Genomic DNA, 22,128 nt, shown 5'->3' with positions numbered 1-22,128 from the left:
CGGCCGCCGCGACGGAAGCGGAAAAGGAAGGAGAAATAAGGAGCTCAAAAAAAAAAAAAAAAAAAAAAAGATGGGCGGGAAAAGATCAACTGCATTGGCCGGGAATCGAACCCGGGCCTCCCGCGTGGGAGGCGAGAATTCTACCACTGAACCACCAATGCCGGCGATGTGAAGTGGGTTTGGGTCACACCCTTTCTACGTATGTCAGGTATTTTTTTTTGCCCGAAATTACCCTTATTGGCAATTAGCCGCTGCTAACTGTGACAAAAGCAAAACAGTATCGCGAAAGCACCTTCGAATCAAATCTTTAAGTATGAGCGGAGTGCTGCGAGGCTGAAGCAGGTGTGAAATACTCCTGGTGTCTTTTAAAGCACCCCGTACGTGCATCCATCAAATCCATCAGTGTCGTGTCTTTCCCGGCCGTCACCGTGACTCTTCCCCATCTAAACCATGGGCTATTAAATCTTCCAAGAGCCTTTTTCGTCCTCAATAAAACCAGTGACACTTCAGTGAGTGCAAACAGCCGAAAATCCTGGTGGCGGCAGCAAGGAAAATTACCTGGCCCTGGGAAATATTGATTCCTTCATTTTGACATTATCTCTCAAGGGAAATTTTATATGCAGACACAGCACCTCCAACTCCTCTAGGAGTGTCGTACAGATATATTTGTTAGCTTGCAGCTGGGATTTAAGAACCTTTTTTTAGGGATTTAGGGAACTGAATGGGTCAGACTTTTGCCTGCAACCTCTGCCTTGGAATTCCAGCACAAGACCCACCAGCTGCTTTTTTCCTCCACCACCAAACCAAACAAAATTAAGGTTTTTCTTCTCCTTGGGGTGTTGCAAATGCTGAATCAATTCAGAATAACACAAGCAAACTACAGGGCTTTAGGAGCAGTGTCCAGGACAGAGAGTGGGCAAGGAGCAGCTCCCAGTTTTCCAGGAACTTCCATCACCAGATACAGAAGTGCTGAGCAAAATTTAAAAGCTGACTGCAAAGGCTTTTTAGCCCTTTTAATTTGAAAAACCCTCCAAAAATAAGTTTCAGGGGGCATGTGCAATCACACATGGGTTGTAGTACAGATAGAAATTTATTTATTTATTCTTCAGAATCATTTATTGCAGAGTCCTGTGGAATAATAATAATAAAAAAAAGAGATCTCGAAAGGCAGAGGGAGAGCTGCTGGTGTGACTCAGGGCACAGGATGCGATGGATGCTGCCCTTTTTCATGTCAGGATTAACTGGCCTTGTAAGTTGGCCAAAACTGGCACAGCAAAAGCTCTGTGACTGCCCTGCCATGGCCCAAACCCTCCACATGCAGCCGCCTGAAAGGAGGGAGATTATGTCAGGTTTCATGAGAAAACAGCCTGTTTCCAGACAATCAAATTTCAGGGTTTCGTTCCAGAAATCTGCTGATCCTTGTCTGCCTCTCACCTCACAGATAAGGGTTCAGGACCTTCAGCACAATAATCTTCATTCTCCTTTACGTCTCTTTATATCTCTCTCCCAACAGCAACATTTTATACTTATTTCCACAATTTCCCCAAAATTTCACTTTCCTGACACGTTTTTTTCCAACCTTTCCCCAAAATTTCATTCATGACATGTTTTTCCCTCTTTCCCCAAAATTTCACTTTCCTGACACGTTTTTTTTCCAACCTTTCCCCAAAATTTCACTTTCACGTTTTTCCAATCAGCGCTGCTTTTTACAACCCGTGAAAAAGACACAGCTAGGGCTGAAGGACCTGGACACAAACACCTCATCCAGCAGCCCTTTTTTTTTCCTTAATCAAGATACTCCTCCCAAACATTTCCCAGAGGAGACAGGAAACCTGGTAAGGCTGAAAATACAAATATGGGTCAGCTGCAGCTCCACTGACACCAGGAAAAGGAATGTCAAGAGAGAACCAACCGGGCAGGGGCTGAGGTGAGAAGGTCACTTTGGCTTCAACTGCTGCCCTTTAGGTGTTAGACAGTGATGCTACACCATCCATAGGGAATGCAGACATGGGTTTTTTCCAAATGTGCTTAGCATGTCAACATTTTAACGCTGTGATTGTTACCAGTAAGGCTTGGGGAGAGAGGGGCCTCAGTATTAACTATTGAAAGCAGGGGGCCCAGGGCTTGCTATTGACAGCAGATCTGCTGGCTATTTGTGTTCTTTGTCATGAAACATGTTTACTGTGTTCAGCATTTCGTTCAGCACCCTATGGTGTCTATTTTTTTTTTTTTTTTGGCCTTTTACGTTCAAAAAATTCGTTAAAAACAAAGTTGGGGTTTTTTTTTTTTTTTTTTGAACAAAAAAATGTCAGCACAGGCTCCGTGTCAGCCGAGCTGACGATGCGCTTCCATGGGCGCGTTCAACCCACGGAGCTGTTTTCTTTCTCCAAAGTGAAAAGACAGCTAAAAAATAATAAATAAATTATGTTTTTAAAAGAAGGTGCAGTGTAGCTGTTTCTGCCATCCTTTTCCTTTGCAGTCCTGTTGTGAAAAGTGGATTTCCAGAGCCACCAAAGCTCTTTCGGAGCTGTGCTCCCTCAGCATTGCACACTTCCAGCAAAAAAAAGTGAAATAGTAGGGAAAGACTCTAATTATAAAAATACAAATAAAGTTCAGACCTTTGAGAACATTCAAATATATTTAATTAAACTTCTCTGTGCTGCAGAATTGGCAATTTGTTCTCTAGTACTTATTTTCACCTGGAAAAAGGGGGAGCTAGGAATATTGGTGTGGGAATAATTTGCCATCCCCTGTGCCAGAAAGGAAAATAAGTAGGAGACTTTTACTTCAGAACTTTCTTGGTATTAACTGTGGGGTGTGGATATTTGAGGTTTTCAAATAAAACACCAAAGGATGATGATGGGAAGTGGAGAGACTTCCAAACTAAAACAAATGGAGAAGATAGTAATGAGAATGCACTTCAGTTTGCATCAGAAAGTATATTTTATTGCATTAAAGTATATTTTGCATTGCCATTTTACTGTTTTCCCCTCAAAAAAGTTCAACTCTCCAGCTCCAAGCATCTTTAAGAAATCCTGTTTCTTCAATGTTCATCTTGAAGTTGAGGAATTCTGCTTGTATTTTGTTCTATTTCCACTCTGATTATAAAAATATTCATCTACATTCTACGTTGTTTATTATACAGAAGAACACAGTTGTTGCCTGTTTGATCTAGAAATAAAGAGAGAATTCATCATTTCCTAGATACACACTGGGGCAGGAGCTGAGCAGAGCCAATTAATCCCTGGGAAGTTTGCTAAATCCACAGTGGCACTGCTGACAGATCCCGTGTGGATGGAATATCCCCTGTCACATGTAATATCAGACACAGGTTAGCAAAACCTTATTTACACCGATTCACTCTGGTTATAAATCCAGTGCTTGATGTCTTCACAACACATTGGCAATCTCCTGTCAAAGCCCAGAGTAAGGACAAGGATGCTCTGAAAAGGTGAAGGAGACAAGAAACGTGGTAAAAATGAGGGATTTCACAAGAGGGAGGAATAGGACTGCAAAAGGACCGAGAACTGTTTCGGTTTCCCAGTGGAAAAATGAAAAGGGGATAAGTTGTAGAACTGAGAGAACAGTAGAAAAAGAAGAAGAGGGTCAGTTTAAGGGAGGAAAATCCAACAAAAACATGGATGAGAAAGCTGAAATATGTGTTCTGAACGCTGTGACAGGTATGGACAATGTACATGGAAAAATATGACACTGCAGGATCTTACTTTGAGAAAGCAGCAAATATTCAGCTTTCTGTGGAGGGGCTGCAGAAAATGCCCTGTCCGAGGAGTTAATGACAAATTCGTGCTGAGCCACAGCTCTGCTACTCTCAAAGGTCTCTTGTGCTTTACATCACTTAATTCCATGACATTTAGGGTGTGATGAGTTTGAGATAGTGATTATTGCCATAATAACTCCAAGCCCCACAGCCTGAGGCTCTCAGGTGACCTGGGGACAGCAGGGGAGCCCCAAATCTGGGGCTGCAGCCTCTTTCCAGGTGGAGTGAACAGTTTCATCCACGCAGAGATGGCAAAGAACAAGGGGCTCCCATCCTTTATTTGCGTTTGCTGGGGTGGCAATGGGGACAGAGCCCTGGATCAGTTCTATTGATATTATTTATATTATTTATATTATTTATATTATTTATATTATTTATATTATCTATATTATCTATATTGTTTATATTTCTATTTATGATTGCTCATGAGAGGCGTGTGACACAGAGCGATGGGACATTCCCAGCAAAGCATTCCAAGGATATTCCTGACCTGTCCACGGCGCAGGAGCTACGCCCGGTAAGAAGCATCACTGGAGAGCATCCCTCCCAAAGCTGCCCTCTCCAAAGCTGCCCCTGCCCCCGAGCCGCAGCGCAGGGGTGGCAAGGGACACGGGGGACACGGGGGGGACCCGAGCGGGGCCGGCCCCGGGCACACTCCGCCCCGGCGGGGCGGGCCGAGCCGCCGGCCCCGAGCCGAGGGCTGTAAAAGCGGGGCGGCGGGGCCGGGGAGCAGCGAGCCACAGAGCGGCCGGGGCTGCGTGCGGAGCAGGTGAGCGGTGCCCGGGGAACCGGCACAGCGCCGGCAGCGGGGCCGGGAGTGATGCTCCAGGAGCTGGGAATGCTCCGGGAGCGGGGCCGGGAGTGATGCTACAGGAGCTGGGAATGCTCCGGGAGCGGGGCAGGGAGTGATGCTCCAGGAACTGGGGATGCTCCGGGAGCGGGGCAGGGAGTGATGCTCCAGGAGCTGGGGATGCTCCGGGAGCGGGGCAGGGAGTGATGCTCCAGGAGTTGGGAATGCTCCGGGAGCGGGGCAGGGAGTGATGCTCCAGGAGCTGGGGATGCTCCGGGAGCGGTGCCGGGGAACCGGGAGCGCACCGGGAATGATGCTCCAAGAACGGGGAACGCACCGGGAGCGGGGCAGGGAGGGATGCCCCAGGAACCGGGAGTGGGGCGGGAAGCGATGCCCGGGGATGCGGGAGAGTACCGGGAGCGGTGCTGGGGAACCAGGAGCGGTACCGGGGAACCCGGAGCCGCTGCTGAGCATCCCCGCGCTGTCCCGCAGGTTTGCACCAGGTGCCAGGATCGCTGCACAAACGAGCAAAACGTCGTCCGAAATGGCAGCCGAGGTGAGGGGGAGCTTGGCTTTGCTCCGGGTCCTTCTGTGCTCCGTTTGGAAGGGGTGGGATCGGCCTCCCGGGGAGGGCTCGGGCAGGGTGTCCCCGAGGTCCTCAGGGACCTGGGTTAGGGATGGTCCTGCCAGCGTCGGACTCGCTGATCTTGGAGGTCTTTTCCAACCTTAATGATTCTGTGCGGGCTTTTCCCGAGTTTCCAATGGAGAAGGGGGCAGCGAACGCCTTTGCTGCGATAATCCACCGTCCCACCTCTGATCCTGGCAGCCAAGATATCCCTGGACACCCCTTCCCATCCCAGCCCTCCCCTCCCAGCAGCACCATTCGCTCACTCCCTGTCCCCTCTGCCCACCTCGGGCTGTCCAGCCAGGAGCTCCAAACTTTGGGGTTTTTTCCCCTCCATTTCCCCTCCGCGGCAGCTCCTGCGGACAAACCCGCTGGAGAGGCAGAACTGCCGCACTCGGAGCCTTCATCCCGCTCCCTCCTGCTCCTCCCGGCGCCGATCCTTCGGGGAAAGGGCGCGGATGTCGCGCTCCCTGCCCGCTGTCCATGGTAGCTCTGCCGCCGGCCGGGCCCTTCTGGGGCTGCCTTGGGCTTTTCTCTTCCCTTTTCACCTCACTGGGACATTTGTGACACTGAAAGGCACCCAGGCCTCCCTGCCCGCAGCCTGCACCTTTGCTGGTTTTATCCCGATTTTATGCAACAACGTCATGAGCTCTGGAGCTGCTTCAAACGGCGATTTCAGACACTTTATAGTCACAGGAATGTTTTAGAGCATGTGGCTTGTGCTGACCCACAGTTCTTTATGAGCTGAATATTTTCTTCTATTCTCCCTAAAAGAGCAGGATTTTTTTTTATTATTTCAAGGATCAGGGAACAGCTTTCACTCTATCCCTGACTCTATTTTTTTTTCTTAAAAAGAGAGTCCCATGCTGGTCTCTCATGCCCTGATGCTTATTTTCAGAGAGTCCTGCAGAAGTCAAATATCTTGGAGGATCCCCAAGCCAGACCTGTGGCCTCAAGGGCTAAATTCTAGTGACAGTGACATGCTCCAAGTCCAGAATTTTGCTGGTATAGACTGAATAAAACCACTCCTGAGATGGTCCTCAGTTTTACTTTGGTAAAGGATTGAGATGGACATGAAGCTGATTTTAGGGGGTATATCCAGAAATCTGTGTCTCTTCCCTTCGTTACTTGCAGGGGGACAAAATGATGGCAGGAAGGTTTGTGGGGAGCACAGATCCCATCATGGAGATGCTCAGCGCTTCCATCACTGTTGATCAGAGACTCTCTGAAGTTGACATCCAGGGGAGCATGGCTTATGCCAAAGCCTTGGAGAAGGCTGGAATCCTGTCCAAAACTGAGCTGGAGAAGATCCTGAGTGGCCTGGAAAAGGTATTTCTTCTTCCCTTCACAACCTCTCGTGTGTGCTGGAATGAATATTTCCTTACCTGGCAGCGCCTTGCTGTCTCAAAGAGTGTTTTTGAATGTCCTCGTGTCCTCTTCAGCCTGAGCAGCCACTAGGAATCTTTTCAGTGTGAAGTGAGAACACCTTTTTCCTGCTGGTATTTTCCCTGAGGAATTTTGAGTCTTGCTGCCCGACAGGAGGCAATGCAGAGCAGGTGTAGGGGGGAAGAGGAGGCAGCAGAGAAATGCTTTTATAAAATATCCATTGTTGTTGCTCACCCACCCTGGACAACGGTGAGTCTGGGCAATGTTTTATAGGAAAAGCTTTGTGGCTGATGCTGAAGAAATCGCTGATATTTAAACTCAATATTTCCTTGCAATGCTTAAATCCTCCATAACCCTGCAGGGTTAGCATGGATAGAGAGGTGAATGCCACCTGTAGTATGGAATATCAGGATGCAGGGATATCTCTCTTTGCATGAGGCTTCTGGGAAGGACAGGGGACACTGCTGGGGACCCTCAGACACAGCAGGGTGACTGTGCTGTTTGTGCTGTTTGCAGATCTCTGAGGAATGGTCCAAGGGAGTCTTTGGTGTGATCCAGACTGATGAGGATATCCACACAGCCAACGAGCGCAGGCTCAAGGTTTGGCTCCTCTAAACCCCTTGTTCTTTTCCTCCACATCTGCCTGACATTTCGGGCTTGTCCCTCTGTCCCTCTGTGAAATCCCTGTGGAGCTGCTGGCACTGAACCCCCTGGGGCACAGCCAAGGGTCTCCACACCCCCTCTGGGGCTGGACAGGCACAGAACCCAAATGTGCCCTTCCCCAGAACACACCCCGTGGCTCCTCAGAGGGTCCTGGGGCTGAGTCCCCTCCAGGCAGGGGGATGTGCTGGTGTGGATTGTGCTGCTCAGAGCACAGAGGTGCTGACAGAACCCTGCTCTTGTCCTCAGGAGCTGATTGGAGACGTAGCTGGGAAGTTGCACACTGGCAGGAGCAGGAATGATCAGGTATGGACAGAAGCTTTGTTTTCTCCTTCTGTATTCCTCCTCTTCCTCATTTCAGGAGAACTCAGTCCAGGGTGGCCTCTGGAACTCTTCCTGGAGAGTAAGAAATGGTGGCATTAACCACATAAATATGACCAAATGATGAGAAGAAGATGCACCTTCCTATCACACAGGGCAAGGAGGGGTTTACCCTGCTGTCCCTGTGTATGTGACATTCTTTGTGGCCTCACTGTGGCAAATCTCCTACAGGTTGTGACTGACCTGAAGCTGTTCATGAAGAATTCCCTCTCCATCATCTCCTCCCACCTCCTGCAGCTCATCAAGACCCTGGTGGAACGTGCTGCCATGTGAGTCCTTCTCCACAGTCCCTGTTTTCGACAGCTTTGGCCTTTTTGGGGCAGAGGACTCCTTGGTTTGTCCTTTGTCTGACCCCAGTGGCAGGAGCAGGGTCTCCTGGGCAGGGAGGTACAGCCAGGCAGGTTGGGGTAGCCCAGGGGACACAACAGCCCCTTTTTCTCCAGAGTTTACTCCACAGAAGCTTCCCTCATCCCTCAGGGACCCTTCCCTTCACGGCTGCCAAAGGAGTTCAGGTGGGAGATCCACACAAGATTTTAGAAGGTGCCAACCCATCTGAATGAGTGGGGAAAATGTTTCAGGCTTTTCTGTATGAGAAAAAGCTCAGCTGTGTCACCTCCCTGTGCAGCTCTGCTCCTCACACTCCAAACCTGGGGTGGGCTGAGGAATCCTGGCCTGCCACTGGGGGGTTGCTGCTCTAGGTGATTTTCCAGGGAGGCTCAGGGCAGATTCACCACTCTGGAATAGCTAAACCTCATGTGCTTGGCCAGAAAGCTGACAGGAGATGGAGCAGCTTCAGCACAACACAGGCTGAAGATGCTCAGTTTGTGACCTTGCCAGGAGCCCTGGTGTGTCCCTGTCCCTGCCCTCCCTCCTGTCCCTGCTGTCACCTCTCTGTCCTTTCCCCTCCCAGAGAAATCGATGTGATCCTGCCTGGCTACACCCACCTGCAGAAAGCTCAGCCCATCCGATGGAGCCAGTTCCTGCTCAGGTGAGCCCCTGCCACCCTCTGCACCCTCGGGGCCCTGCTCTGCCCAGGGGACAGCCAGGGGTGGTGACAAACCAGAGGGAACCCTGCAAACTGCAACAGGAATTCCCTGTGCCCCCTGGCTCTGTCCAGGCTCTACTCCAACCTCATGTTTGAGGCTCTAGGCATGGCAGGATCATGTCTGGGAAGGGAGGAGCCATTCCCTGGTTTCATGGGCTTTCTCCCCCTTGTCCTTCCCCAGCCATGCTGTGGCTCTGACCCGCGATTCTGAGCGCCTGGGAGAGATAAAAAAGAGGATCAATGTCTTGCCTTTGGGAAGGTAAGATCTACTGAATGTGTGGTCACTGAGCCTTGCTTTGCCCTGCAAAGCCTCCAGGGCTGCCTTCCCTGCTTCCCAGAGCTCAGCTTTGCATGGATATGAAAGGAGGATTGCATGATTTGTGTCTTTTCTCCCTGGCAGTGGAGCTCTGGCTGGGAACCCCGTGGAGATCGACAGAGAGCTGCTGCGCAGTGGTAAGTGTCTCCCTGGGCCCGAGGGGTGTGGGGGAACCTGTCACACCTGGGAGGGAGACAGTGGCACCACAATGCCCCATCCTGCAGCCAGAGCCCTTCATTGTCTGGGATTTTTACTGCAGTGCCAGTGAGCACTCTGCCTGTTCGGGATCATAACAAAAACCCCACTAATTGTGTTTGTGTTCCTGGGACTGCTCAAAGGCTCACAGTCACCCTGTCCGGGTGCACTGAGGGTCCTGTCAGGGCCAGTGTGACCTCCTGTGTCCATCCCCTTCCTTGCAGAGCTGGACTTTGCCTCCATCAGCCTGAACAGCATGGATGCCGTCAGCGAGAGGGACTTTGTGGGTGAGCAGAGCCCAGCCCTCCCAGCGCTGTGGGAGCAGCTCCTGACCCCTTCCCAGTTAATTGAATGAAGGGGCTGAAATCCATCACTAGGAGCTAAAGGCCCAGTCAGATTCCCTGGGTTGTCCAAGCAGCTTTTCCCCCTCCTGATTTCCTGCCTTCCCTGCAGTGGAATTCCTCTCTGCTGCCACCCTGCTGATGATCCACCTCAGCAAGATGGCTGAGGACCTCATCATCTACAGCACCAGCGAGTTTGGCTTCCTGACCCTCTCTGATACCTACTGGTAGGTTTTTGGTCCCTGCTGAGGGATTGTCCTCAGCTCTCCACCCTGGCTGAGGCAGGGGTTGGGGTCTCTGTGCTCGAGGCTGACCCAACATCAAGGGTTTGGCACTAAAGCACCCTCAGGGTGAATATTCCTCAGCAATGGTCACTTATTTCTGATTCCCTGCACTCAACCAAGCCTGTGTTCAGCCCAGCAATTCCTGTCCAGGACCTGCTGGCAGAGAGAACTTCCTGCTGGGCTGGGAATGCTGCCAGAGCCTTTCCTTGCCTGGCTGGGTTTGCAATCCCAACAGGCTCCTTGTCTGCAGGGTGGCACAGGCACAGCCCTGAGATCACTTAGCCTGGCCTGCTGACACCACCTCTGCAGCTGCTTGGAGGGGGAACCCCCTTTTCCTGTCTGTGTGGGAGGTGGGACTGTGTGGCAGCTCCACACAAGGTGCAAACCCCCAGGCTTTGCTGTGGGAAACACGAGAGAGTCGGCACACTCAGCTCACTGATTCCTGCACCCCAAACTGGAGCACAAGGAAAGGGGGTTTAGAGGTTCCATTCAGAGGGCTGGGATTTCAGCCAGAGGGTTTTGCTCACCAATGCCCTCCACACCCCTTCCCTGCAGCTCTGGCAGCAGCCTGATGCCTCAGAAGAAGAACCCCGACAGTCTGGAGCTGATCCGCAGCAAAGCCGGGCGAGTGTTCGGACGGGTGAGCCCCAACGGGGAGGAGGAGGGAGAGGAAACTGCTCAGACTGGGGCTGGGGAATCTCTTTTTTCTTGCCTTTTGTTTGGTAAAGAGCTGTGGGTTCTGGCCCTGCCCTGCTTTGCTCTGTGCCTCACTCCCTGCCTCTCCTGTGTCCCTCTGCAGTTGGCTGCAATTCTCATGGTCCTCAAAGGCCTCCCGAGCACCTACAACAAGGACCTGCAGGTACAGCACTTGTTCCTCTGCACACCTTCTCTCTGAGCAGACACAGTCACCTCCTGTTCCTGAGCTGTCCCAGCACTCCATTTCTGAAAGGGGCTGAGGGAGGGGGTGCTGCAGGTGACACCCTGAGTGTCACCTCTGGGATCACATCCCTGCTCTGCTGCCTGGGCTGCTCAGCCTCTTGTGCTGTACCAGGCTGGCTCAGAGCCATTTCCATCACTGTTCCATCACAGGAGGACAAGGAGGCTGTCTTTGATGTCGTAGACACCCTGAATGCTGTGCTCCAGGTTGCCACTGGAGTGATTTCCACCCTCCAGGTAAGGATTCTCCTCATCCTCTCACTGTTCAACATCATCGTGGTGCACATCCTGTGAGTAAGACAGAGAGGAGAGCTCCAGGTTGTTCCCAAATAAAAACTCTTCAGTGCCTCACCCTCACTGCTCATTTTGGCCCCTCTTAGAGCTAATGTGCCCTGAGGAGGAGCTGATGAGAGATAACATCTCTCTCTGCCCCTCCTTTCTGCAGATCAACAAGGAGAACATGGAGAAGGCACTGAGCCCTGAGATCCTGTCATCTGACCTGGCTCTCTACCTGGTTCACAAAGGTGTAAGTGCCCGAGGGAGAGCTGGAGCTGGGATCCCTTTGGATGCAGAGAACTGCTCAGGGCGGAGCTGGGATGAGGCCCCTCTCTCCTGTGTGATGAGCAGCCAACAACCATGGAAGCTGAAAACACATCCTGTACATGCATCCCAGGCAGTGCTGCCCTGGGGGACTTCACCCTAACTTACACCCAAATTACCTGATCATCATTCATTCCTAAATCCTCGCCTCTCCCACCCCAGCACTGCTTCAGCTTGCATTGCCCTAAGGGAAAACAGCCAAAAAAGAGTAGCACGTCCATTTTCCTCATGGAGAGGCAGCCCAGCTGCCTGGCCACTGACCGAGTGCCCCCTCTGCTTTTTCCTGCAGATGCCCTTCAGACAAGCTCACATTGCTGCTGGCAAGGCCGTCCACCTCGCCGAGACCAAAGGCATCACCATCAACAATCTCAGCCTGGAGGACCTGAAGAGCATCAGGTTTGTGCCTCTGTTGTAAAAATAAAACCTACCAAATTTTACCAGTTAGGCAGAAATTAGAAGCAAAACGTTAAAAGAAGGAGATTTCAACACAGCATCAACACAAACACTGGCCATACCAAATGTAAATCCCAGATAGAGGCAACTAACACAGGACATAATTTAAAAACTTAAGACAAGAAATTAAAGAGAGTGGCTCAGGCTCTCCCTACTTCAAGCAACTATTAAAATGCACTTTCAGTAATTATAATCTAATGCCTTATAACTGCAAATGTATCACCACCACAATCTTAACAGATTCACAGGACATGCTATAAAAAGCTAAATAGAGAAGAGCTCTCACCAAATTAATAAAGTCTTGAAGAGCTTTCACCGAATTAATGAAGTTTTATGCTAAAGATCCACTTAGAGCCCTTACATTAACCCATATAGCAGGTGACCTGCCTCATGATAAACCAGAAGATCAAACTGTAATCTGTATGTAATGACAGATGTTAAGGAAGCAGCCCAGAAAGCTCTTCTACAAATCCAACCTACTGGAATCCCAGAAAGAATTGACACAGAAGTAAAGAAAAAAAAACTTATCTGAGCCATTCAGCTCTTTCACAGAGGCAGGGCAGGGCTTGGCCTTCCCAAAAGGAGAAGCTGATCAGCCTGGGCTGGGCAGCACCTCAATATCCTAAATATCAAAGCTGCTCCTGCTGGGGCTGAAAACACTGAAGGGAACAACACCGCTCCATCCCACCCCGGCAGGGCACGGGCAGGAGGGGCCGGGAGGCAGGAGGGCTTTGGCTTTGAAGCCGCTCGGTGTCCCTTTGACGCTGACACCAGCAGAAGGGCAGGAGGCTGGGGCAGACACCGGGGCAGGTGGGGCAGCACGGCCGAGGCCGCTGACAGCCCCGGCGTGGCCGCAGCCCCCTGTTCGGCAGCGATGTGGCTCAGGTGTTCAGCGTGGTGAGCAGCGTGGAGCAGTACACGGCCGCGGGCGGCACCGCCAAGAGCTCCGTGTCCGCGCAGATCGAGCAGCTGCGGGAGCTGCTCAAGAGGCTCAAGGAACAGGCTTAGAGTGTGGGGAGAGATCCCGTGCCTGCAGCGTTGTGCCTGGAGTTAATAAACACCGGGGTGTCTGTAGTTCACTGAAATCCGGCTCCTGCCTCTTCGTTCTTCGGGCTGAGTGTGTGGGGTGTGGGGCTTCTGGTGTGGGGCTCTTCCTCCCGTGCGTGTCTTGCTGGGGTTGTCCCTTTTTCCTCGGCAGAATTCCTTTCCCATGGGCAGCCTTGCGGAGCCGGGGTTTTGCTCAGCCCCGCGCTGAGGCAGCAGCGCGTTGTTGACTCAGAGCCGCAGGTCCGGATCACACGCAGGGAACAGAAATGATAAAGGTGTTGCCTCACCAAGTTTAGGGCAAGGGCTGCAGCACGGGCGGGACAAACTGCCAGCAGCTGAATCTCCAGCCAGAGTACCCCAGGAGACACACAGTACTTGCATCTTTGGAGTATTTGTGCTTTTAACACGCGGAAAAATGATCAGCAACAGCAAAATGCCCTTTTCCCAACTTGTCACCAATCTCAGTCTCTGCTTATTCCGACTTTAAAGCAAATCCATTCTCTTGGCGTTTAAACAACACACTTCAATTACCTTTCCACAAGCCTCCTTCGTGTTTGCTCCCTTCCTCCCTGCTGTGCTCCTGTTTGGGCTCATGTCTCACTCTCCAGACTGGTCACCTGTGGCCAGGAAATCACTTTTGCACACTCAGCTGCCAGGCTGAACAAGAAAGCCACAAATGCCACCAATACACAACACCTGCAGAGTCAGAAGAACAGACATTTCCTCATCTCCCCCTCACAATTTATCTTCCTCCCTTAAACTGTCTTGATCCATGCCACTCCCTTTATTTTTCCTATTTGTACATTCTGGTTCCTTCAGCTCCTCAGCTGAACAGATTTTCTCTTGCTCCCAGCAGCAAAAGCCTGGCATTGTCCCTCATGGCCAGTGCTGGGTGACACAAGGCCAAAACGAAAGGAAAAGGGAAGCCGCAGATTGCCACATTTTAGTTTCTTACATAAATAAATAGTTTACAGTGACTGGTACTTCCCGCCCATCCACCCTTTTCTTAAAATTGTGACATATCTGAGATTGGAGGGGCCTGTGGAGGTCCACGATATCCTCAGACTTTCACCATCACTCTCCTCTGACTCATTGGGATTTGGGATTTGGTCTCAGACCCCTGCTCATTACAGGACGGCCCTTGAGGCAGGAATTCACTTAGGCTGATTATCAGCTGGGTCGTTCTGGATGTAAATCTCGTGCTCACCATCCTTCCAAACCCTCAGCAACCTCCTGTCAAAGCCTGGAGCTTGGACATCCATAAAGGATGAACACCAAAAAAAGAAGCATTAAAAGTGAGAGATTACAGAAGAAGAAGGAATCTGGAAACAAAACGGTCCAAAGAGTTTTTCTCAGTGTAGACAGTGTGATGGTCTGTGCATCCGAAAAAGAAATAATCACGAGTGGAAATGTTTGAGAAGCAGGGAATTAATTGGTGGCTACACAGAGAGTCTGAGCCTTGTTCTGGATGGACAGCGAGGGCAGCACACGGGAAATCCCGCTGTGAAAGGACCTTGTGGGTGCATCCAGAGGCAGCTGATGTCACTGCCAGTGTCCTGCTGCTCCAGACAAGGATCCAAGGACTGGATCAGGCCCCTTCCCGGCTGAATTACGGCACTGGTTAAAGGGCAGCAACCCCCGAAAGGCGACAAGAAACGGCGATGGTGTCCCTGGGCGGGCTGTAAGGGACAGGGACCAGCGCGGCCGGGAGCGGGGCTGGCCCGGGAACTCCCCGCCCCGGCGGGCGGGACGGCACCGGCAGCGCCGGGAGACGGGCGGGACTGGCACCGGGACACAGCGGGATCGGCACCGGAGCTGGGATCGGGACAGAGCGGGATCGGCACCGGAGCCGGGACTGGCACCGGGACACAGCGGGATCGGCACCGGAGCCGGGACTGGGATCTGCGCTAGGACTGCAGCTGGGATCGGGACCGAGTTTGGAGCTGGGATCGGGACCGGAGCTGGGATCGCGGCTGTGAGCAGGATCGGGACCGGGACCAGGACCGGGACCAGGACCGTGCCCGGAGCCGCCCCGCAGTGTCCCCGGCCCCGCAGTGTCCCCGGCCCCGCAGTGTCCCCGGCCCGCCGAGCACACGGAGCCCGCGATGGCAGCAGCCGAGGTGAGAGCGAACTTTGGCTCCCGGGGGTGTCCGGGGCTGCTCGGCCGAGCGAGGCGGTCCCGGAGCCGTGTCCCTGGGAAGGGCCCACACTCGTGCTCAGGCACTTCCCCGCCGCTTGTGTAAACACGGCTCGGCACAAAAGCTGCGTTTTCAGTTTCCTTCCCTGCCCAGACGTGACCAGGCGCCCTGGCCAGTTCACTTTCTGCTCTCCGAATAAGCTGCCCCTCCTTCCAGGCGGTGCCCGGCATTGCCAGGCTGCACAGCCACTGCTCCAGGGAGTCCTGCTGATGCCTAAAAGGAATCTCTCAGCTTGGATTTCCCGATTGTAAACGTGTGTGTTGCAATGTTTCTGCTGGCACGCTTCTAGCTTTGATGGGAATCTTTAAATACTGAAGTTATACCTGGATATTCCCGGTCCCCAGTCAAGTGCTGAACCTCTGGAATGGCTTTTAATGTAGCATTAACTTTGCTCCTGGGGGCACCAAACGAGTGCTGAGGAGCTCTAACATTTCTTTTTCAATTCTGATTCCCCTCTCTGCCTTCCCTCAGCGTTCTAACAAAGCTGCCTTTTACACACGGCTTCCCTCTCACCTCTGCAGGCTCTCTCCTGTTGTCATTTCAGCCACAGGGACGTGGAAACAGTCACCAGGGCAAACATTTTAAAGTGTTTTGTCTGGCTGATAAAGCCCTGGCCCAGATCAGCTTCCAGCTGTCCTGCCAGCTCCTTGCTGTCCATGGTAGTTACAGAGACCAGCACGAGCAGAAACTTGTCAGTGCTGTTTGAAAAATCGAGTAGATTAGTAATTATCCACTCTGCAATGCATCTCTGTTTAGTCCCTTCCTTCAGGTGACCTCCAATTCCTTTTTGTGCCTGATAGCACTGGAGAGTTGCTTTTGAAATCTTGGATAAATTGTCTCTGCCCAAGTAAAATTCTTACCCCCTTCACTGCAAGCCCAGCAGAAGTAAAACTCCTCGGGTTGTCCAACCTGGACGAGCAAAAAGCTTCTGAGCAGGTGACACAGCTCAGGTGAGGCCACCCAGAGTGTGAATCAGTGCTGGAGAAGCTCCCACACAGCACACACCCAGCTCTGGGGCACAGCTGGAGCCCTGCACAGCCTCTGGGCCCTGGCTGAGCTGGGTGACACATTCCAGGGCTGAGGTCGCCACGGTAATCCTGGCCTGGGTGGGAAAACCCCACTTTTGTTTTTTGTTTCTGTGCTGGCCCACAGCTCTTTATCAATCAGAGAAGGGGCTGTTAGTTAAACAGCACAAAAAGGATTTAGAGGATATTAATTTCACTCTAATCCCGTTGAGTACTTAGTTTTTCCTCCCTTTACAAGGCCTCAGAACAGAAATCTGTGCTGGTCTTGCATCTTTCCCTGGTATTAATTTCAAGAACTCCCAGCAGAGTCCTGCAGAGGGAAAATGCCTTGGAGGGTTCCTGGGCCTGACCTCAGAGCTCAGGGGTAAATAACACAGACAGTGATGAGTTCTCCACCTCTTCAGCCACTTGCCAGAGGTCCTGGGGGACTTTCTGCTTGCTGTTGTCACACTGCAAGGAGCTGAGCCCGGCCTCTGTATCAGATAAATGGAGCACTGGATGTTATTTACTGCAAAGTGTTTATCTGAAGTCATTAGGCCTCTTTAATTTGCTGTTTTCTCCCTCAGGGGAATAAACTGTGGGGAGGAAGGTTCAGTGGGAGCACAGATCCCATCATGGAGATACTCAATGCTTCCATTAGCTATGACCAGAGACTGTCTGAGGTGGATATCCAGGGGAGCAGGGCTTATGCCAAAGCCTTGGAGAAGTCTGGGATCCTGTCTAAAACGGAGCTGGAGAAGATCCTGAGTGGCCTGGAAAAGGTATTTCTTCTTTCCTTCAAAAACTGTCAGGTGAATGGCTCCTGACCTGAGATTTAATAATTTAATAAGTTTCATAATTAATCCTGCCTGGATTTAATAACTCCTGTGGCTGACTGGTGTTTGTGCTGTTTGCAGATCTCTGAGGAATGGTCCAAGGGGGTCTTTGTGCTGAAACAAAGTGATGAGGATATCCACACAGCCAACGAGCGCAGGCTCAAGGTTTGGCTCCTCTAAACCCCTTGTTCTGTTCCTCCACATCTGCCTGACATTTTGGGCTTGTCCCTCTGTGAAATCCCTGTGGAGCTGCTGGCACTGAACCCCCTGGGGCACAGCCAAGGGTCTCCACACCCCCTCTGGGGCTGGACAGGCACAGAACCCAAATGTGCCCTTCCCCAGAACACACCCCGTGGCTCCTCAGAGGGTCCTGGGGCTGAGTCCCCTCCAGGCAGGGGGATGTGCTGGTGTGGATTGTGCTGCTCAGAGCACAGAGGTGCTGACAGAACCCTGCTCTTGTCCTCAGGAGCTGATTGGAGACGTAGCTGGGAAGTTGCACACTGGCAGGAGCAGGAATGATCAGGTATGGACAGAAGCTTTGTTTTCTCCTTCTGTATTCCTCCACTTCAGTTCCTGAATTGAATATTTTTATGCCATCTCTGTCATGGCCTGACACACTCAGCCTGTATCCCTTTAAATTAACAATAGCTTTAAACTAATGATGCTGCAGTGACTCATCCACCCAGGGGAGTGGGATTTGCAGGGCTGCATCCTGGGGGTAAAAGGCCACAAAATTCCACTGACATCTCTGAAAGCCTCCAGAACCCCTGACTCTGCTGCCTGGGTACACACATCTTTCAGGGGCAGTCCTCCTCAGGATGATCAGCTTGTGTTGGCTGGGAATTTACTGCTCCAAATCTGACAATATCTGACAAACCCACTGAAAAGAAGAGATTTTGGTTCTGTCCCTGGAAAGCAGCAGCAGCTTTCAGAAATCAGTGACCAGGGGTGCATCCCGAGGGAAGATTTCCCTTCCTATCACAAAGAACCAGGAGGGGTTCTGCTGGGCAATGTTTGCTCACTGAATCTGTTCCCTTGTGCTTGGCCAATCTCCCACAGGTTGTGACTGACCTGAAGCTGTTCGTGAGGAATTCCCTCTCCATCATCTCCTCCCACCTCCTGCAGCTCATCGAGACCCTGGTGGAACGTGCAGCCATGTGAGTCCCTGTCCACAGTCCGTGTTTTCCACAGCTTTGGCCTTTTTGGGGCAGAGGACTCCTTGGTTTGCTGTGAGACCCTGCAGCAGCAGGAGTTACAGACCTGTCCCTGCCCTCCCTCCTGTCCCTGCTGTCACCTCTCTGTCCTTTCCCCTCCCAGAGAAATCGATGTGATCCTGCCTGGCTACACCCACCTGCAGAAAGCTCAGCCCATCCGATGGAGCCAGTTCCTGCTCAGGTGAGCCCCTGCCACCCTCTGCACCCTCGGGGCCCTGCTCTGCCCAGGGGACAGCCAGGGGTGGTGACAAACCAGAGGGAACCCTGCAAACTGCAACAGGAATTCCCTGTGTGGCTCTGACCAGCTGAGAATCCAAGCATGGATTGGGCAACTCCCTGTTCTCCATCCTTTGGCCATTCTCTCCTCCTGGAGTGGGAGATTTTCCAGGTTCATCTCCCTGTTTCACCTCCTCTGTCCTTCCCCAGCCATGCTGTGGCTCTGACCCGTGATTCTGAGCGCCTGGGGGACGTGAAGAGGAGGATCAATGTCTTGCCTTTGGGAAGGTAAAGTTTGTTTTTTATTGTGATCCTCAGCCCTCCCTTTCCTCTGAGATAAAAACAAGAGGCAGGTCTGTCCATCCCCTGAGCCACTGGGGCTTCTATTCCACAGACACCTCAATTCCCTCTCCACAGACTCTCGACAGAGAAATATTTTTCTATTCCTTCTTGAAAATCAAAGATCATGAGGATTCCCTTAAGCAACTCTTCCTGTTTGGGAGAGAATTCTGGTTTAGTGCAGAGTTCAGAGTTTGATGAGCCTCAGACCACACTGTGACATCAAAGTGAATGAGGGGAGGGAATCTTCAGAGAGGTGTCTGATATCACCAGAGCTCAATTTTGGTCAGATAGAAGTTTGGGTACCACGTCTGATTTCTGGTTCTTTCTCCCCTGGCAGTGGAGCTCTGGCTGGAAACCCCCTGGGAATTGACAGAGAGCTGCTGTGCAGTGGTAAATGTCTCCCTGGGCCTGAGGAACGGGACTATTCATGATATCTGGGATTTTGGGAAGCATCAGTGGATTGTCCTGATGTCACTTTGGACGTGTTGCGGCACTTTAACAAGGGGGTGGAGGGTCATGAATAGATAAAAAGTCATCTCCTCTGGGGCAGCCTGGTGCACTGAGGGTCCTGTCAGGGCCAGTGTGACCTCCTGTGTCCATCCCCTTCCTTGCAGAGCTGGACTTTGCCTCCATCAGCCTGAACAGCATGGATGCCGTCAGCGAGAGGGACTTTGTGGGTGAGCAGAGCCCAGCCCTCCCAGCGCTGTGGGAGCAGCTCCTGACCCCTTCCCAGTTAATTGAATGAAGGGGCTGAAATCCATCACTAGGAGCTAAAGGCCCAGTCAGATTCCCTGGGTTGTCCAAGCGGCTTTTCCCCCTCCTGATTTCCTGCCTTCCCTGCAGTGGAATTCCTCTCTGCTGCCACCCTGCTGATGATCCACCTCAGCAAGATGGCTGAGGACCTCATCATCTACAGCACCAGCGAGTTTGGCTTCCTGACCCTCTCTGACGCCTACAGGTAGGTCCCAGCTTTGGGCAGAGAGCTCCTCCCTCAGCCTCTCCTCCTCAGCTCTCCCACCCTGGCTGAGGCAGGGGTTGGGGTCTCTGTGCTCGAGGCTGACCCAACATCAAGGGTTTGGCACTAAAGCACCCTCAGGGTGAATATTCCTCAGCAATAGTCAATTATTTGTCATTGTGGTAACTTAACCTAGTTTGCATTCACCAGCAGCTCCTGTCCAGGACCTGCTGGCAGAGAGAACTTCCTGCTGGGCTGGGAATGCTGCCAGAGCCTTTCCTTGCCTGGCTGGGTTTGCAATCCCAACAGGCTCCTTGTCTGCAGGGTGGCACAGCCACAGCCCCTCCTTCCATGAGGTCACACTAACATTTAGTCTGACCTGCTGATACCACTCTGGGGGAGCCTGGAGCAGGGCCCCCTTTAAAGTTTCACTTTGAGAGGTGGGACTGTGATAAAGCTCCAGGCAAGATGCAAAACCCAAGAGCAACTCAGTCAGTTCACTGATTTCCTACACCCTAAACAGGAGCAGAGTGAAGAGGGTCCTGCACGTTGCTTTTGGAGGGCTGGGTCAGTGATGATATGTGTGTATGGGTGAGGGTTTTGCTCACTACTGCCCTCCACTCATCTCCCACCCAGCACTGGCAGCAGCCTGATGCCTCAGAAGAAGAACCCCGACAGTCTGGAGCTGATCCGCAGCAAAGCCGGGCGAGTGTTCGGACGGGTGAGCCCCAAAGGGGAGGAGGAGGGAGAGGAAACTGCTCAGACTGGGGCTGGGGAATCTCTTTTTTCTTGTCTTTTATTTGGTATAGAGCTGTGGGTTCTGGCCCTGCCCTGCTTTGCTCTGTGCCTCACTCCCTGCCTCTCCTGTGTCCCTCTGCAGTTGGCTGCAATTCTCATGGTCCTCAAAGGCCTCCCGAGCACCTACAACAAGGACCTGCAGGTACAGCACTTGTTCCTCTGCACGCCATCTCTCCTGCTGGCTGCAGGAGTCAGGAAGGAGAGCTGGGCTGCTCAGCCTGGGGGGTTTTTGGGCTGCATGAGTTTGGCTCAGAGCCATTTCCATCACTGTTCCATCACAGGAGGACAAGGAGGCTGTCTTTGATGTCGTAGACACCCTGAATGCTGTGCTCCAGGTTGCCACTGGAGTGATTTCCACCCTCCAGGTAAGGATTCATTCAACAACATCATGGTGCATATTCTGTGAGTAACCCAGGGGTCCAGACTGGTCCCAAAGTGAAAAGTCTTCAGTGCCTCACCAACACTGCTCGTTTTGGTCCCCTCTGCCAGCTGCTCAGGGGGTCAGAGCAGTCTTTTAGAGCTCCAGATGAATTCCCCTCACCCTGACCATAAGGTGCCCCAAGGAGGAGCTGATGGTAACGTGTCCCTGGGATCCTCCTCCTGCAGATCAACAAGGAGAACATGGAGAGGGCGCTGAGCCCGGAGATGTTGGCTACTGACCTGGCTCTGTACCTGGTTCGGAAGGGAGTAAGTGCCCGAGGGAGAGCTGGAGCTGGGGTTTCTCTGGGTGCAGAGGACCTGACCTGGGTGTCCCCTCTGCTCTGTCCCCTTGCCCCTGCAGATGCCCTTCAGACAAGCCCACGTGGCCTCTGGCAAGGCCGTCCAGCTGGCCGAGACCAAAGGCATCACCATCAACAATCTCAGCCTAGAGGAGCTGCACAACATCAGGTTTGCCCCTCCGTTATTCCCACTCCCCAAATCACCCCCCAAACCCCCCTTTGGAGCACGGCCGAGGCCGCTGACAGCCCCGGCGTGGCCGCAGCCCCCTGTTCGGCAGCGATGTGGCTCAGGTGTTCAGCGTGGTGAGCAGCGTGGAGCAGTACACGGCCGCGGGCGGCACCGCCAAGAGCTCCGTGTCCGCGCAGATCGAGCAGCTGCGGGAGCTGCTCAAGAGGCTCAAGGAACAGGCTTAGAGTGTGGGGAGAGATCCCGTGCCTGCAGCGTTGTGCCTGGAGTTAATAAACACCGGGGTGTCTGTAGTTCACTGAAATCCGGCTCCTGCCTCTTCATTCTTCAGGGGCTCGCCCTCCCTCTCCTCTCCAGCGCCCCTTTTAGCCACTGCGAATAACCATTAACCTTTACACTTCAGCAAGTGACTCTGAAAACAAACAGATGTAAGCAAGCGGGCAATAAAATAACCAAAAATAATAAACCTAAGGCGTGCTTAAGGGCAGGTTTAGATTGGACATCAAGGAGGAATTTCTTCACAGAAAGGGGGATCCAACATCAGAACGGGCTGAGCAGCGAGAGTCACCACCCCGAAGGGTGTTAAGGGAAGGGTGGATGTGGCCCTCAGTGCCCTGCTCTGGGTCACAGGGTGGTGCTGTCGGGTCACAGGTTGGGCTTGGTGACCTTGGAGGTCTTTTCCAACCTAAATGATTCTGTGACAAATAAATGAATAAATGGAGAGGAGAGGCGAGGAGAGAGAGAGGGAGAGGGAGAGGGAGAGGGAGAGGGAGAGGGAGAGGGAGAGGGAGAGGGAGAGGGAGAGGGAGAGGGAGAGGGAGA

The 22,128-nt window shown here is 52.4% G+C and overlaps 2 protein-coding genes and 1 non-coding gene across 3 annotated transcripts; 2 read left to right on the top strand and 1 right to left on the bottom strand.

Annotated features, from left to right (window-relative positions):
- Positions 1-90: 90 nt before the first annotated feature.
- TRNAG-CCC (transfer RNA glycine (anticodon CCC)) lies at positions 91-161 on the bottom strand. Its single transcript has one exon. It is a non-coding gene; the product is annotated as a tRNA-Gly (tRNA).
- Positions 162-4,523: 4,362 nt separating this feature from the next.
- Positions 4,524-12,875, top strand: LOC136370054 (argininosuccinate lyase). The gene is made up of 17 exons (XM_066333256.1): positions 4,524-4,547; positions 5,061-5,124; positions 6,328-6,522; positions 7,096-7,179; positions 7,489-7,545; positions 7,792-7,889; positions 8,531-8,608; positions 8,847-8,924; positions 9,066-9,118; positions 9,401-9,463; positions 9,630-9,744; positions 10,357-10,441; positions 10,601-10,660; positions 10,891-10,974; positions 11,183-11,263; positions 11,627-11,733; positions 12,648-12,875. The coding sequence occupies exons 2-17, from the start codon at positions 5,113-5,115 to the stop codon at positions 12,796-12,798; spliced, it is 1,401 nt and encodes a 466-aa protein (XP_066189353.1). The 5' UTR covers positions 4,524-4,547; positions 5,061-5,112; the 3' UTR covers positions 12,799-12,875.
- Positions 12,876-14,896: 2,021 nt separating this feature from the next.
- LOC136370053 (argininosuccinate lyase) lies at positions 14,897-21,610 on the top strand. Its single transcript, XM_066333255.1, has 16 exons — positions 14,897-14,957; positions 16,627-16,821; positions 16,957-17,040; positions 17,342-17,398; positions 17,935-18,032; positions 18,193-18,270; positions 18,516-18,593; positions 18,985-19,037; positions 19,262-19,324; positions 19,491-19,605; positions 20,239-20,323; positions 20,483-20,542; positions 20,682-20,765; positions 21,007-21,087; positions 21,182-21,288; positions 21,383-21,610. The coding sequence occupies exons 1-16, from the start codon at positions 14,943-14,945 to the stop codon at positions 21,531-21,533; spliced, it is 1,404 nt and encodes a 467-aa protein (XP_066189352.1). The 5' UTR covers positions 14,897-14,942; the 3' UTR covers positions 21,534-21,610.
- Positions 21,611-22,128: the final 518 nt, after the last annotated feature.

The sequence above is a fragment of the Sylvia atricapilla genome, chromosome 20 (genome assembly GCF_009819655.1).
Source record: "Sylvia atricapilla isolate bSylAtr1 chromosome 20, bSylAtr1.pri, whole genome shotgun sequence".
Classification (NCBI taxonomy): Eukaryota; Metazoa; Chordata; class Aves; order Passeriformes; family Sylviidae; genus Sylvia; species Sylvia atricapilla.
Note: the sequence above shows the minus strand (reverse complement) of the source record. Positions and strands in the feature narration are given on the sequence as shown.

What these genes read in the sequence shown, in the direction of transcription:
- LOC136370054 (XM_066333256.1), top strand. An exon ending in CCAACGAGCGCAGGCTCAAG is followed by an intron (nt 7,180 to 7,488) that starts GTTTGGCTCCTC and finishes TCTTGTCCTCAG; the next exon opens with GAGCTGATTGGAGACGTAGC. An exon ending in GAGGACCTGAAGAGCATCAG is followed by an intron (nt 11,734 to 12,647) that starts GTTTGTGCCTCT and finishes GCGTGGCCGCAG; the next exon opens with CCCCCTGTTCGGCAGCGATG.
- LOC136370053 (XM_066333255.1), top strand. An exon ending in CAGAGAGCTGCTGTGCAGTG is followed by an intron (nt 19,038 to 19,261) that starts GTAAATGTCTCC and finishes CCTTCCTTGCAG; the next exon opens with AGCTGGACTTTGCCTCCATC. An exon ending in ACCCTCTCTGACGCCTACAG is followed by an intron (nt 19,606 to 20,238) that starts GTAGGTCCCAGC and finishes TCTCCCACCCAG; the next exon opens with CACTGGCAGCAGCCTGATGC.